At 42.9% G+C, this 16,621-nt stretch overlaps 1 protein-coding gene across 7 annotated transcripts in view; it reads left to right on the top strand.

Moving 5' to 3' along the window:
* Positions 1-16,621, top strand: part of myo9aa (myosin IXAa) — a 112,301-nt gene that overhangs the window by 15,628 nt on the left and 80,052 nt on the right. For all 7 annotated transcript variants that reach the window (XR_009130882.2, XM_058078937.2, XM_058078939.2 and 4 more), the window contains exon 2: positions 13,816-14,773. Coding sequence is in view for 6 of the 7 variants with exons in the window: in XM_058078937.2 (XP_057934920.2) it covers positions 13,898-14,773 (876 nt within the window). In the remaining variant the exon portion in view is untranslated. The remainder of the gene's footprint in view (positions 1-13,815; positions 14,774-16,621) is intronic.

The raw sequence follows: 16,621 nt of genomic DNA, 5'->3' as shown, positions 1-16,621 counted from the left end.
TCATCGCTTTCTTTTTCTGAAATTCTTAGAAATTGTCATTGCCCTTCTATCATTTTCAAAGTGGGCTGTGCTTGTATTGTTGGGGTGGAATGTTTTCAGTTACATGTTTTCAGTTTCATTGTCAGATTTTAAAGCTGTTGCAAATCACTGTTGGCTTTAAAAGTACAACGTTGTGGTTTTACAACACAATAAAGATAAATATGATGAAAAAGATGATAGCACTAAGTCACTGTGTTGCAAATGCAAGAAAAAGCCTGACCTCCACTCCCTCCAGTTCATTCACACTCATTCTTCTGTTATGCTTCATCAAAGTGGAAAAGCTAGCTGAACCGGATTTGACTGCAGTATTGGTAGTTGCATTGCTGCCCTGTTTTTTCAGGATGAAGCAAATATTTTCATTATTAGTTTAATTATCAAATATAGTAAATGCCATATCATATTACATCAAACACAGTCCAGGTTGTCTTGTCAGATTTAAATCCATGTTTTCTAGCAATAACTCTGGGCCAAAAATGTAGTTTCATCCCGAGCATTGATTTTGAGCTGACAAGAACATATTCAACCCTAACTCACACTTCTCATTTGTTAATCAACCGTGTCAAAAGACAAACCTTGTGGTTATGGAAAAGTCGTTCATCTGGAATTATTGGCATACATAAATAATGAGAAAGGTCTAAGGGGAAACTGCTAAAATGAAGTTTACAACTGTCCAACACATTATTAAGATGTGGTAGGGAAACCTGCTGGAAAAAAATCTATGTTGTGAAATTGGAGAAGCTTATGGAAATTAAAGCGAAAAGCTGTCCAATGAGTGTATCACCTTTTCTTTTTTGGCCAGTTAGTGTATTAGGTGCATTTTTAAAGAAGCTGGCTGATATGAACTTCCTGCACTCCCAGTTCTTCATTTACCAAAATTAGTGCCAAACGTGACCATTCCTCTGGAGTTAGAGGCATAAGTTAAGTTATGCGCTGTTCTGCCACATCTTCTGATTCTTGAGTCTTCTGTTTACTGGCACAAAATGTTTTAAAGGGGACCTATTGTGCTTTTTCCACTTTTCTGACCTATAAATGTAGTTAGAATGTTGTATTCTCCTGTTAAATGATGCCAAAGTTTCAGATAATGGGTTTTGACCATTCGGAAGTGAACCCTGAAAGAAGTTTGGGATTGCTCAAAATGCTCTGTTTCAGAAGGTGTGGTAAAGCTGCCCCTTTGTTATGTCACAGAGGAGCGGACTTCCTTTTATGGGCGTGGCTGTAAGACAGATAATCTCTCTACCCTAACCCAAGCTCTGCTTCCCCCACCCTTCCCCAAGCTCTGCTACTGATTTTACGAAACAAGCTCAGGCAGAAGTTATTGTATTTGGTGCTTCCCAGCAAGTGATAAATATTTTCATCTGTCAGCTGCATTTCACACAGGACTGTTTCTCTCAACATGAATGTGAAATATCCGCCAAACTGTTGCTGGAGCTAGAAGCAGTGCGCTCTCACTGGGAAAGGTGCGTTCATTAATCCACACGGTACCCAACCTGGTGAAAATATACCCATCGAGCCTCAGTTTCGCACACGCAACCACACAAGCCAACGCCTGCTAGCTTCCATTCACGCTCTGGAAGAGGAGATTCTGCCAACTTTCACTGGTGTTTATCACCATTTTAACCTGTGTAAGTCGGGAGGGGATTGTTCAGTGTTTATAATGATTTTGTGCCACAACTGAGCGGTCTGCGAGTAAATACGTCCACGCATGAATGCTCCAGAATAGCAAAGCGTGCCCACAGTCAGAAGATCCAAAGCTTCTTCCAGGACCCATGCAACACCAGACAACTGTGGCAGGGCATCCTGACTGTCACTGGCTACAAAGCCACACCTGCACCCTGCCAGAATGACAACAGCTTCCTCAATGAGCTAAAAAACTTATTCGGAAGGTTCGAGGCTCTGAACAACAACCCTGCAAGGAAGGCTACCCCCCCACCCCGATGAACAGGCAGTCAAGCTGGATACCACTGCAGTGTGGAGAATCCTGAGGAAGATCAACATGCGGAAAGCTGCAGGCCCCAACGCCATTCCAGGACGGGTGATCAAGGAATGTGCAGACCAGCTGGCCCACATGCTCACTGACATCTTCAACACCTCACTGGCCCAGGCTGTCCTCCCCCCGTGTTTCAAGTCTGCCACAATAATTCCAGTGCCCAAGAAATCATCAATCACATTTCTAAACGACTTTCGGCCCATTGCACTCACATCCACCATCATGAAATGCTTCAAGAGGGTGGTTAGGGACCATATCACCTCCATACTCCCCCCATCACTCGACCCGATCCAATTTGCATACCAGCCACCGTTCCACTGAGGACGCCATCTCCACTGCTCTCCACCTGAGCCTGGAGCACCTGGAGAAGAACACCCACGTACGGATGCTGTTCCTGCACTTCAGCTCAGCATCCAACACGATCACCCCCCAGGACCTGGTATGCAAGTTGGAGCCGCTGGGCCTCAAGACCTCCCTGTGCAACTGGCTGCTTGACTTCCTCCCAGATAGAACCCAGTATGTCAGAGTGGGCAACAACACATCCAGTGTCATCTCCCTGAACATCGGCTCACCCCAGGGATGTGTTCTGAGCCCCCTGTTGTTTACCCTGATGACCTATGACTGTCGCCCCAGATACAGCAGCAACCACATCCTGAAGTACGCAGATGACACAACAGTTGTGGGCCTCATTCAGGATAACAATGAACTAGCTTACAGGGAGGAAGTAAACACCTTGCGGATTGGTGTAAGGCGAACAACCTGATCTTGAATGTTGACAAAACAAAAGAGATCATCGTCGACTTCAGGAGATCCAGACCCAGCCACACTCCACTCTGCACATATAATATATTGATCAAACCTATTTATTATGAACCCCTATACCCACTATATTAGAAAGTGGGGTTCATTTGCAGTTAGGATGCACTTTGGGCATGTGACCAATCACAGTGGAGTGGGTGTGTCCAGAGACGGGCTGTGGTTGGAATAAATTAAAACATACTGTTTTGGCGGGATGCACAAAATCCAAGGAAATACAGCTGGAGTAGGTGCAGATTCTGGAAGAAATGTTTTCTCTGCGGGTTATTGTGTGTAGCTGCTCTATAGGAGTCCAATACAAAGGGTCAATAAATTAGCATAATAGGTCCCCTTTAATGCAGTTTTCAGTTTTCAGCAGTTTCAAACATTGGAGTTGGCCCCACTGGTGGTGCGCTATGGAGCCAACAGATGTGCGTGAAAGGCAGAGGGGACTACTCTATAAAACTCTATACATTTACTCTATATAAGTTTCGCACATCTGTTACGCCCTATCCACACAGGAACGTGGGATTTTCCTTTTCTAATTAGAAAAAAAAATGCGCCCACATATTTATTGGTAAATAGTCACATCCAGATGGGAAGGGCTTACTGGGGGGAAAACAATTTAATATATAAGTGTGGCATGAGGCGGGAATGACTTAAAATATTGGTGCAGACCTGCCAACATGTCTGAATTTGCCGTACTCTGCCTGCAATTTGAACATGCTTGTTGATCAACTTCCTACTTTTCAGCAAGCCGTGGTTCCATTCAAAGGATAGTGGCATAGAAAATGGATGGCTGGATGCTTCCTGGAGAGTCAACCATTTCATTGGCTCATTATGATGGACGTCACCACATTGCTGTTATGTTAACTGTCATTACAGGAGTAACTACATTGCCAAACTGCCGCTACGCTCAGTCCATGAATATGATGATACGTTCCTATATTTCTATTGATCACGGACCTGTAAAGCACTGGATCCGCGGTGATGGCCACTATAAACCATGTTTACCATCTCTCATCTTGGGGAATGTGAGATTTCTCCCAAACTGCACTAGATAGAAGAGCTAATGGCGCTAACCCGGCTGTACTAACCATTTTTTTTTGTAAGTCAGTTGACTCTGTTTGTCTTTTTTGTCTGTTGGAATTGTTGTGTGATTTGCGAGTGTTTGGATGATAAGGTCAAGACTTCTGCCTGTGAGAGCCAGCGTTGCCTCCAGGCTGAAGGTGAACTATTTCTGTGAGACTGTGGAGTTATGTTACAGTGATACATTTGCGTGCAGACAAAAGTGTAACGGTGTGTGTGTTTTGAATGTGTTGGTGCTCGTCCTCTGCCTCATCAATCAGCTGACCTTGTGAACTGTTGGTGCTCCAGCAGCTGGGCTGCTAGAGTGTGAAGGAATATCTTTTCTGAAATGCACCCGTCTCAAAGTGCTCCCAACGGTTGAAAACAAACAGATGAAGAGATTTAGTTCACTTTACAGCTAACATAAGCAATTGGGTGACAAAATCTCTTTCAATCCCCCACTTGTGTGACAACAAAAAAACAAACTAATCAGAAAAGTATTCATCGCAGGTGGTTATAATAGAGAAAAATGTGTTGTAGCTTCACATCCCGTAACAGTAATGGCAAAAGCATTGTTATGATAGAGAAGTCACGCAATGTTTGGACCTCGTAAGGTAAGAACCATCCTTTGATTTTTCTCCTGCTCACATTCTGAAAGTGTAGGCTGTTGTTTGCCTTTGTTCATGTATTTGTCCTTGTTCACCTCCTTGTGCCATTCCGCCCTGCATTACTTGAAGCGTAACAGCTGTCAACAAAAAGTATAAAACCACTACTGGTTTGTATAGTCACAGTTTTGATGAAAGGCCATAGAAAGTGTTTTGCACCAAGATCCTTTGTCAACTTTGAAGTAAAGTCCACTCATCTATTGCCTGTAAAACTACAAACACGCTGCAGCACCAGAGCAACATGAGTTCTCTGGAAAGGTCTTGGACCACTACTAATTTCCAAGGAACAGTCCAACCCTGTCCCACTATCTGGTTCGTCATCCTCCATGTAATGGGAAATGCTAACTGACAAAGAATTCATTCTTGGGCAAGGTCTGCACTCTAGTAAGTGTGATACTATTTTTATGTCATTAAAGTATTGATAGAACCACATACTGTAACCCAATTTGGTTGCCAATTGTAGTTCTGGATACTAAATTTTCCTGTGGCCTATTGTGTGGTTATTGTGTTTGCGTGGCACTGGCCTATTGTTGTTGTGTTAGCGTGGCACTGTTGCCATTGCCTGTAGGGCTGCAGCTATTGAATATTCTACTGACTTTTTTCCGAGTAATGGAGTAAGAAAAAACACATTTGTGCTTGGTTAAAGAGCAACAATAAATTCACAAGAAAAAATATTTTCACAAAAAAAATGAGAACCAATTGGTGTAATTTTTTTTTTTAGATAATAAATTGTTTTATTTCTTAAATTGACGTTGCTATTAGTGTAACCGGTGGTTGTTTTAGGGTTTTATATAAATATTTATATATAGAAGCAACGTTATTGTGGAGTCCAACTGGTGTGAATAAAGCAGGCAAACAAAGATTAAATTTAATTGAAATGGTATATTATAAATGTTTTGGAAAAGGGGTAAGTGGGACAAAATATAACAAACAGCCGGTCAAAGAATAACAAATTAATAAACAGAAAACTACAGCTTATACTTGCGTTGCTGGGTACATGGTTTTGTTTTTTGCATCAATATTTCTTATTGTCAAAAAGTTTACCAGTAATGAAATTTTGAATAATTCACAATTCAGGTCAATATGAAAATAAAGGTCACAATTCATTCACATTTCTGTTTTTCAACAACTTAAGGGGACCTTGGCACCTTTCTGACCTATAAATGTTGTTAGAAACGATGCCAAAGTTTGTGATAATGAGCTTTGCACATTTGGAAGTGAGTCCTGAAAGAAGCTTGGGATGGCTCTGAATGCTCGTTTTCAGAGAGTTTTTGAGAGTTTTGCTGTACAAGCTGTTCGCTGCACAAGCTGAGTGGGCGCAACCACAGTGGAGTGGGCGTGTTCGGAGGCGGGCTGTGGGTGGAATTATTTCAAACTGACCATTTTGGAAATCCAAGGAAATACAGCTGGAATAGGTGCAGATTTTTGGAAGATCTAGGAAGCTTTCTGTGCGGGTTATCATGTTATCATGTAGCTGATCTATAGGAATTCACATCTCAATACAAAGGGCCGAAAATGAGCATAATAGGTCGCTTTTAAGTCAATGACACCACTTGTCATTTAGTCATGCAATCATATATTAACAAACTAGCAAATTACTTTTTCACAGTTGACTTCATGACGCAAATAACTTTTCCACAAAACCTACATAGCATAGTGGCACTTAAAATACAATAAATGGCAATTGTGAAAGGTGTGTACATCTTACCGCATCTAGTTGTTTTTATCCACCAGCCACCAGTTGCTTTCATCAGGAGGGGACTGGTATTGTGGTATGTACTGTAAGTGCCGTGTCACAACGGATATACTGGATGTAAGGGTCTTCAACTTGCTGTTTAGCCAATTTCTGTTTTAGCTCATCAGGTGTCCACCCTCTGGGTGCGTTGAATGAGCAAAAAAATGTAAATAAAAATAGCAATAAGTATAATAATAATGTTTTTACCAAAGATCTGCAAATTTGTGGGTCTGGGGACTCTGAATAAGGGATGAGCTGTTACGGATAATGCATTTTTGACGGATACAAGTATGAAACAAATAAATTTAGTCATTATCTGTAATCTTGCTTATTTTTTTTTATTGTATTTTATTTTATTATTTTTTTGTGTCCCGTCCAGCCATTGGGGCAGACAGTATTGTTGATCTAAATGCCCTTGCATGCTAAACAGCTTTGCTCTGTGTCAGGAAAGGTGTAAGCTACAACTTCCCTGTACTAAATTTTATTTGTCGTTATTTGATGTTTTTGTTTTGTGAATTGGAAGAAACACAGAGCAAGAAGAAATACAGACAAGAAGAAGAATAGAAACTGGGATAGGAGTCGGTGTGGGGGGGTGAGACAGTAGAGAGAGAGAGAGAGAGAGACAAAAACAGCAGCAACAACATTCCCATAACAACAACAGTGACAAGCAGGACTGCATGAGTTAAATGTCAATGATGGCTAAGGGTCACAATGGAGATGATATCAGTGAAATGAAACAGTCCAACTTACCAGTAGCAATAGTAACAATGAAGACATGAACCGTGATGGTAAACACAATTACATATAGCCATACAGTTACAGTAATTAAAATCTCACTGCTTGACATCAATAGCATATAGACATCAGGGGTAAGATGGTAGATTGTGTAGAGAAGCCCACAACCAGGCCCCGAGTCCAGGGAGACACGGCAAGGAATAGCATCCCAGACCCCCCTCAACCACGGCGTTGGGGCTACAGTGTGAGGCAGACAAAGGAGCGAGCGAGGGGGCCCGCACATGCGGAGGGGGTTCGCAGGCGAGCAGCTTGGCACCCCACTGTGCCGGCCGACACCCCCGGGCAGCTCACCCCCGGAGAGGAAGTGCCACGGGGAGGCCAAGCCCCAGAGCCGAGGAGTCAAACCTTGGCCACCAACGGACCTCACCATCCACCGGGAGGCCTGACCCCCCGCCCCCAGAACCAGCAGCTCACCACCCACGTACCGGAGAACCATCCCCGACGAGCATGAGGCAGAGCACAACCACGCCCCCAGGGCACGTGAGCCAATAGTGCCAGGGGGGGACAGAGACACACCACACAGCAGAGCCCATGAGAAAAGCGGCACCCCAACAGTCGTAAAAGGTGAATGCCCCCCCAGACCCATCCTTCGCCCAAGCGCCGACCCGCCTCCACCATATCTCCCATCTGCCCACCGACCCGCCGAGTAGGACACCCTGGAGGCGGGAAGACCGCCCCAAGCCCGGAGACACAGGGGGCCAACCAGACACCGGCAAATAGCAGGGGCCGCCCGCGGGCCACCGGCCAGACCCGCCCCCAAACCCTTCGTCGAGGCTCCCCCACGACCCAGAGCCCACCACCCTGCTCCCAAGCAAGCCCCCCGCCAATCCTGGCCAGCGCAGAGCAGAGCACTACCACAACCGCCACCCGCCCCGGTATCCGCGCACCCACATCCCCCACCTCAGCACCACACCTCCCCCCAAGCTGCACAACCGAGACCCCTCCCCCCACACGCGCTCTCCAGGCGCCCCACCTGGGGAAGTAGCCACAGCCAGAGTGGGACGATAACGGTCCCCATATGTCACACATACCTTCCATACACAAAAATAAAAATAGAGAATAAAAAATAAATTAAAATAGATAAAGTAATTGATGATAATAATAATAATAATAGTAGTTATGTATGTATAATAATAATAATACTATTAATACTTAAGACTTAATATATAATAATAATTTTTATGCATTAATAGTTATTAATAACTTAGATCTTTTAGCTATTTCAGATATGATAATAATAAATATATACATACATACACACACATATATACAAATATAGCCTTATACATACCTAAGGGAGAAGGCTGTGCAAGGGCAGCGGGGTACAGCCACCCGTGCCCCCACCAAAGGCAGGGCCAAAGCCCCCCATGCCCACACCCTATGGTCTCACACAATAGCCAAGCCAGAGCACCCAGGGCAAACCCCGGCCCACCCATGAACACAGTGGTAGAAATTCAATAAACCACGCTCACAAATGTTGCTCACATTATAGTTACAGATGGTTACAGGAGATTTGCCATCTCCTGGTGTAAACTATTAACTACATGAGGCAGCATGTTTTTGTGGAAACAGCTTGTTAAATTCTGCAGTTAACCTTTGCCGCTGAAAGGGTTAAGCCTTGTAAAGAGCAACAAAACAAATTTTCCTTAAAATATTAATTAATTTTTGCTAATGCTACCGTTGAACTCATTTGAATAGTTTCACGTTTTTTCAGCGTTAGATGCAAATTCTTCTTTCTTCTGCTTTGCAAAAGTTTTGTAAAGGATGGGTGCACCGAGGAGGAACCCACATATAAAACGTTCCAAACACATTTGAGAGGACCAGTCAGCTCACACACCGTTGTGCATCATTCATACAGTACGCCCAGTGGTTTCGTGAGAGGCACCGCAACATTACATTACAACACAGTCTTACACGCACACTAGGGGTGTGAATCTTAGCACTGAGGGCGATTCGATACACACCTCCATGCACTGCCAGCGATACCATACATTAACGACTTTAACATGGAATTTTCTGGCGATACGATTCACCCTTTTCGCGATACAATACGATGTGATGTGATGTGATACGACACGGTGTGATACAATACGATAATCATTTAGTTCAAATCAATGCAATCCGATATGATATGGTGCAATTTCTTGCAATATGATGCCATTCAGTGTGATGCAAATAAACAAAGGGAAAAAATGGAATTCAGTTATGGTCCTACAAAAATCTGGAATCTACAAAGATCTGGCTTTTTTCCCTATTTAGGCACTTGGCAGTAAATTCAAATAAGTGCTGTTTGTCTTTTTTACTATGCACCACTTCTTCATCATTCTTTTTGCCATCTTAAAACAGCAACAACTTTCAAAAACAACTTTCCGCACACTTTCACATTGGCTGTGCTGTTCTAATGTCACCTGCTGTGCTGAACACTCGTTCTGAACACTCGTTTGGGGGGGGGCACTTGTTGCAGGGACGGACAAATAGCTCCTGGACAATTTGGAAAGCAGTGGAAGATCCACTTCTTCTGACCTGATTTGCTTAAATATAGAAACTTCCTCGTTGCTGCTTGCTACAAATGTCCATGCTGTTTTACTAGACTAGTAGTTGTATGTGCCTCACGGCTTCCGTCCTTATTCAATACAAAACATGAAATAATGATGGTGCATTCATTGCACCTGGGGAACAACATATGGGGTGAAGTTGAACATTAATAACACGCCGCCTGCATTGGATTTTACCGATCCCCACAAACGCATCGCAATGGATCTAGATTTCACCCGTCAATTGCATCCATACCCAGTGAATGAGCCGATGCACTCGCATCGCGCGCATGCACATCGATTAATACCGATTATTTTCCACACCCTGAACGCACACACACAAAAAAAGCCTAAATTCGATCCTTGTGCTCTCCCTAAATTGACAGTCATTGACGTCTTTAACTTGTAGGGAAGAAAACTTCAAATCTGTAATTGTGAACAGCGCATACATTATTTTGATCTAGTGATTCTATTCAAAATCAATCTATTCAAATAAAAAAACATCTTTCATATGACATACTGTTATATATGTGGAATTTCATATGACATACTGTTATATGTATGTTGTATGTATATATATGTATATGTGTGTATGTATATATATATATATGTGTGTGTGTGTGTGTGTATATGTATGTTATATGTATATATATATATATATATATGTGTGTATGTATATATATGTGTGTGTATATATGTGTATATATATGTGTGTGTATATATGTGTATATATATATATATATATATATATATATATATATATATATATATATATATATATATATATATATATATATATATATATGTATGTATATATATATATATATATGTATGTATGTATGTGTATACAGTGCATCCGGAAAGTATTCACAGCGCTTCACTTTTTCTACATTTTGTCATGTTACAGCCTCATTCCAAACTGAATTAAATTAATCTCTTACCTCAAAATTCTACACAAAATACTCCATTTTGACAATGTGAAAAAAGATTTTTTTGACATGTTTTGAATTTATTAAATAATAGAAAACAAAAAAATCACATTTACATAAGTATTCACAGCCTTTGCTTAATACTTTGTTGATCCACCTTTGGCAGCAATTACAGCCTCAAGTCTTTTTGAATATGATCCCACAAGTTTAGCACACCTATCTTTAGGCAGTTTTGCCCATTCTTCTTTGCAATAAGTCTCAAGCTCCATCAGGTTGGATGGGAGACGTCTGTGCACAGCTATTTTCAGATCTCTCCAGAGATGTTCGATCGGATTCAAGTCTGGACTCTGGCTGGGCCACTCCAGACATTCACGGAGTGGTTCTGAAGCCAATCTTTTGAGATCTTGGATGTGTGCTAATGTCTACTGTCTATATGGTCAAGGTACATGACCAGTCTACTGAGGTCAAGAGCGCTCTGGAGCAGGTTTTCATCCAGGATATCTCTATATATTGCTGCATTCATTTTTCCTTCTATCCTGACTAGTCTGCCAGTTCCTGCTGCTGAAAAACATCCCCACAGCATGATGCTGCCACCACCATGCTTCACTGTAGGGATGGTATTGGCCTGGTGATGAGCAGTGCCTGGTTTCCTTCAAACATGGCGCCTGGCATTCACACCAAAGAGTTCAATCTTTGTCTCATCAGACCAGAGAATTTTGTTTCTCATGGTCTGAGAGTCATTCAGGTGCTTTTTGGCAAATTCCAGACGAGCTGCCATGTTCCTTTTACTAAGGAGTGGCTTTCGTCTGGCCACTCTACCATACAGGCCTGATTGGTGGATTGCTGCAGAGATGGTTGTTCTTCTGGAAAGCTCTCCTCTCTCCACAGAGGAACGCTAGAGCTCTGACAGAGTGACCATTGGGGCCTTGGTCACCTCCCTGACTAAGGCCCTTCTTCCCCGATCGCTCAGTTTAGAAGGCCGGCCAGCTCTAGGAAGAGTCCTGGTGGTTCCAAACGTCTTCCATTTACGAATAATGGAGGCCACTGTGCTCATTGGGACCTTCAAAGCAGCAGAATTTTTTCTGTATCCTTCTCCAGATTTGTGCCTCAAGACAATCCTGTCTCGCAGGTTTACAGACAGTTCTTTTGACTTCATGCTTGGTGTTTGTGCTCTGACATGCACAGTCAACTGTGGGACCTTATATAGACAGTTATTATATTTCCAAATCATGTCCAATCAACTGAATTTACTGCAGGTGGACTCCAATTAAGCTGTAGAAAGATCTCAAGGATGATCAGAGGAAAAAAGATGCACCTGAGCTCAATTTTGAGCTTCATGGCAAAGGCTGTGAATACTTATGTAAATGTGATTTTTTTTTGTTTTCTATTTTTAATAAATTCAAAAGATGTCAAAAAAAACCTTTTTTCACATTGTCATAATGGAGTATTTTGTGTAGAATTTTGAGGTAAGAGATTAATTTAATACAGGTTGGAATGAGGCTGTAACATGACAAAATGTAGAAAAAGTGAAGCGCTGTGAATACTTTCCGGATGCACTGTATATATGTAAGCTTGTGAATCCTGAAATCCAAAACAGATAAATTCCTCTGATAGCATCTAAATCATATTTTTCTACTTTAGAAGCCCTCAAAGCAAAATAAAATCGTCTTTGTTTGAAGTGCGTTGTCATGTCTTTCTAGTGGTGCTTGGTCATGCCAGAAGGGGTTGTGTTATGTCTTGGAAAATGTTTTCGGAGACAGATATCAGGTCTGATTTACTTGAGTTTGCCTCCTAAGGGCTGACTGCTTTCTGTTTCTGTCTTTAACCGGATCTGTGTGAGTTTTAAGTTTTAAGGGGGAGATGAGGAGAGGTTTCCTTCATCTCAGCCCTTCTTCTGCCGCTTCTTCAGTTCACAAACCATTTATTCCAGTATTTATTTCAGTTCATGTTTCCTTGCACCCAATCTCGTACATTGTCTAATCTCATGAGTTGGGTGTCTCCACTCCACTTTTGCTGTGTGTACGGTAGCGGCCCCGCCTCTGCCCACAGAGCGACTGTATGACTTGAGGTCTCACTCTGTGTGCCATTTATCTGTGAATGAGAATGTGTCCCCCAGTATGATAGAGGAACTGTTGGTGTGCAAAGGCATGCAGTGATTGACAAGGGTATTGGTGTCTTGGCTGCCAGCATGGTCACAAGCATAAATCCCCCCCACCCCCATCCTTTAAGCACCATGTTAACCATCTGTTTTAGGCAGCACACTTCGACACATGCCCTTCAGGTCATATTTGGATGGATTTGGTACCAGCAGCGAGATTCTGTTGTTTTTATGTGAGGTCAGAAAAGATGAAACCCGGGTGGTATTTGTTTGGTATTGATTCATGATGACCATTCCAAAGTCGCAAAGGTGATATATGACATGTGGTCAGATTCAGGGAAAGAGGAAGTAACCCGATATGGGTGAAGCCTTTTATTTGCCAGTATTTGTACTCTACATGACCCTGTTCCATTTCCTGTTTCCATTTTTTGCTGTAGTATGCCTAAAGTCAATAGAATGTGTGATACACATCCTAAGCCATACATTGCAATAAGATCTAAGGTCTGAGTTCCAATGATATCAGTGATTTATTTATTTATTTACTTATTTTATATCTACCGAGCAACCTCTCATTCAGATGATGCCTTTTTAAAGACACTTCAGGTTTCAAGACTCCAACCAGTTTGTAAATGAGAATGTGTCAATTAAACGGGATTATGCTTACTCACATGGAACATATTGTATATTTGTGTTTTGTTGACATGTCACTGTGTAGCAGAGTGTTTCCTGTCCTGTGCATGTCCTCTTTGCTGTGTATTCAAGAGGAAACTTGTGAATGGCGTGATTGTGTGCTTGCTAAAGAGGACGGCAGCTGCTGGTCATGGTGTTTGGGGGAGCTTAGGTGCACGCTTGGGAGTGGAGATGTGTGTTAATGATAATCCTGGAGATCCTGATGCCTTGCCCTCTATCCTCTGAGTATGCATGTCCCGCTCTAGCAAAACAATTTGGCTTGATGGTACATTACATAATAGCTTCATCATAATCGGTAAAATTTCAGATTGGAGCAGCTTCAACGCTTAGTGGTTTCAGACTCCCATTATAGACGGAGAGAAAGCTCATTTTGCTGCCACTAATTCAATTATTGTTTGTGTGTGTACCCAAAAGATAGTGTCACATTTTTGTGAAATGATGTTCATTCGGTGTTCTTCTGTGTTCTTCTGTCTTTTACAGTGATAATGTCTTGATGGCGGGGGCCTCGACAGCCCAGTGAAGGACGTGCCTCGTAGCTGCTAATGGGAACTCCTGCTCCGCCATGAGTGCTCGAGATGGCGTTGGTGGCATGGGCACTCTGGGGCGGCGGCAGCGCTTTGAGAATTCAGACTTCAGCGTACGTGTCTACCCGGGCGCCCTAGCAGAAGGCACTATCTACTGCCCGATCAGTGCCCAAAAGACCACCTCAGCTGCTGAGACCATCGAACGTGTTATTGACCGCCTCCGGCTGGACCGTACCAAATGTTATGTTTTGGCAGAGGTGAAAGAGTTTGGTGGAGAAGAATGGATTCTCAACCCCAGCGACTGCCCCGTGCAGAGAATGTTGCTCTGGCCCCGTGTGGCGCTGGAGCATCGCTCGCTATCGGGAGGGGAGGATTACCGCTTCCTTTTACGGCTGAAGAACCTAGATGGTTCCATTCACTACGGCGGCAGCCTCCAGATGTGGCTGCAGGTCACAGAGGAGCGCAGGCGCATGGTGGAACGTGGACTACTGCCACAGCCCGAAGCGCAAGGCGACCACGCTGATCTATGTCGCCTGCCCGAGCTCAACGAGCGCTCGCTGCTGGACAACCTGCGCTCACGCTTCCGGCAGGAAAAAATCTATACCTATGTTGGGAGCATCCTCATCGTTATTAACCCCTTTAAGTTCCTGCCCATTTACAATCCCAAATATGTGAAGATGTATGATAATCACTCACTGGGAGACCTGGAGCCTCACATCTATGCGGTAGCTGACGTTGCTTACCATGCCATGCTGCAGAGACAGAGGAATCAGTGCATTGTTATATCTGGGGAGAGCGGCTCTGGCAAGACGCAAAGCACTAACTTTCTTATTCATCATCTGACTGCTCTCAGCCAGAAAGGTTTTGCTAGTGGAGTGGAGCAGATCATCTTGGGGGCAGGTCCAGTATTAGAGGTAAGCAAAAATTTAAGTATTCCAGCATATTAATGTTGCAACTGTAAATACCTAATGCTGTTTCAAATGTTCAAAATTAGTCTGTCCACATAAGAGCAGATCTGCTGTTTGATATACGCATTTTTCCCTGGTGTTGTATTGTGTAGTCAGAGGGCTTTGCTGTGAATTTCAGGCTTGAAATGGATTTTAAATAGAGTTACACAACACTGCTTATCCCCACCTGCCTCTTGGCTCACTTGCTGCTGAATTGTGTGAACCCCTTACAGAGGTTTATTGCACTCAAGTCCAGCTGTGTGGGGATTATGTAGTGCACACAGGAGCTCTGTCTGCGGGGAACCAGTGGACTGTCAGTGGTTACACTAGTAGATTCTTGCTTTTGTGTCCACAGCACAGAGAAAGACTGTTTCAGGGTAAATGCTATAGCGACCCAGCCAAAGGTTGTAAAGGAAACTGGTTGTTTTTATATCTCTGAAAACATTCCACTCATATTCCTTTTCTTCTTGTCACTTGAACACACACCATTTGACATCAACTAAATTCTTGAAGGTTGCGCAACAGAGTCTTGAACTGTATGAACAATGGAAAGCAAATACTTATTGCATATCGTCAAACGTGTTTTCGGATTTTACAAGTGGCCGTATCACTCACTGTCACGTCACCTGACGACCAGCTCTTTACACTTCACTTTGTCCCAAAGAGCATACAGACATACCTTTGTCTTTAAACTCAATGCAAGGAAAACTGAATGAAAGGAAAACATATAAATGTGTAGGTTTGTTTGTCTGTTCCTATTAATTAAAGTGCATCTTTGAAATGACTATGATGTTAAAATTATACATTTTGGAATGATAACAGTGGGACTTGAAGGGATCATTCTGTACTTCCATAATTTCTGATCTAAAAAATAAAAATTTGAAGAGGTGTGTAGTTTTACTGTGGGGGTTCCAATGTTTAGCACCAATGCACAGATTTGATTGGCTGTATAGCATCAAATGGGATGGCTTAACTAGCATGCAATTGGTCAGTGGATCCCGAACTGATCAAGCACTACCATAAACTCTTAAAAATGTGACAGTCAAACCTTAAAATGCTTAAATAAATTGACTGTAGATCCCTGTCAGTATCGATTGGTGTCTGGGTCTAGCAGGCCAATGCCAAGCCAACAGCCGCTCGGAAGCCAGTTTCAAAAGTACGCGTGTTTGCAAATAGTAGCTGGTCTGTTTTATTGTCCACCCTTCAGCAAACACACTTCACATGAATGCCATTCATCAGTGCATTTCTGGGGTTAATGTTTAAGGATACTGGGTAAATCTGTTACACAGCAACACGACTCAGAGATTTGGAGTGCAGAGGAGCTGCCTTTAATTGTTTGCACAGTTAGATTGCATATCAGCCCATGTGGTGATTGATGCCAAGACTGGAGCTATGGTGCTCCTGTACAGAGAGGAGGATCGAGGGAGGAGAGGACTGGAAGCCAACGTGAATTCATTGGGATATTTAGTCTTAATGATCCAATCATACCATGTGTCAGGTCAGCAAAGGTCTCTGCTCTACCAACAAAACACATTTTTGTGTTGAATTTAAACTTGATCCTTGTTAATGGTTTTAGCTCTTTAAAGGGATCAAAGCCACTATAAGCAATAGGGTTGGGCGATATTTTTTATATACCGGTATAGATTCCAATGATAAGAAAATGACTTACCCCAGGCTCACACTGAATCTGTTGCCTCTCCGGTCCTGATCTAGTTCAGCGTGCCACAAAGGGCCACTCACAGTGATTCCGGCAAACGCAGTGGCGAGCTGTGCTCCGGCTGTGGAAATCCACAGCTTGCCGAGAGTGGTCTGGGA

The sequence above is a fragment of the Doryrhamphus excisus genome, linkage group LG11 (assembly GCF_037039965.1).
Source record: "Doryrhamphus excisus strain RoL-2023G ecotype Guam linkage group LG11, RoL_Dexc_Guam_v1.1, whole genome shotgun sequence".
Classification (NCBI taxonomy): Eukaryota; Metazoa; Chordata; class Actinopteri; order Syngnathiformes; family Syngnathidae; genus Doryrhamphus; species Doryrhamphus excisus.
This window is presented reverse-complemented; position numbering and strand designations above follow the sequence as displayed.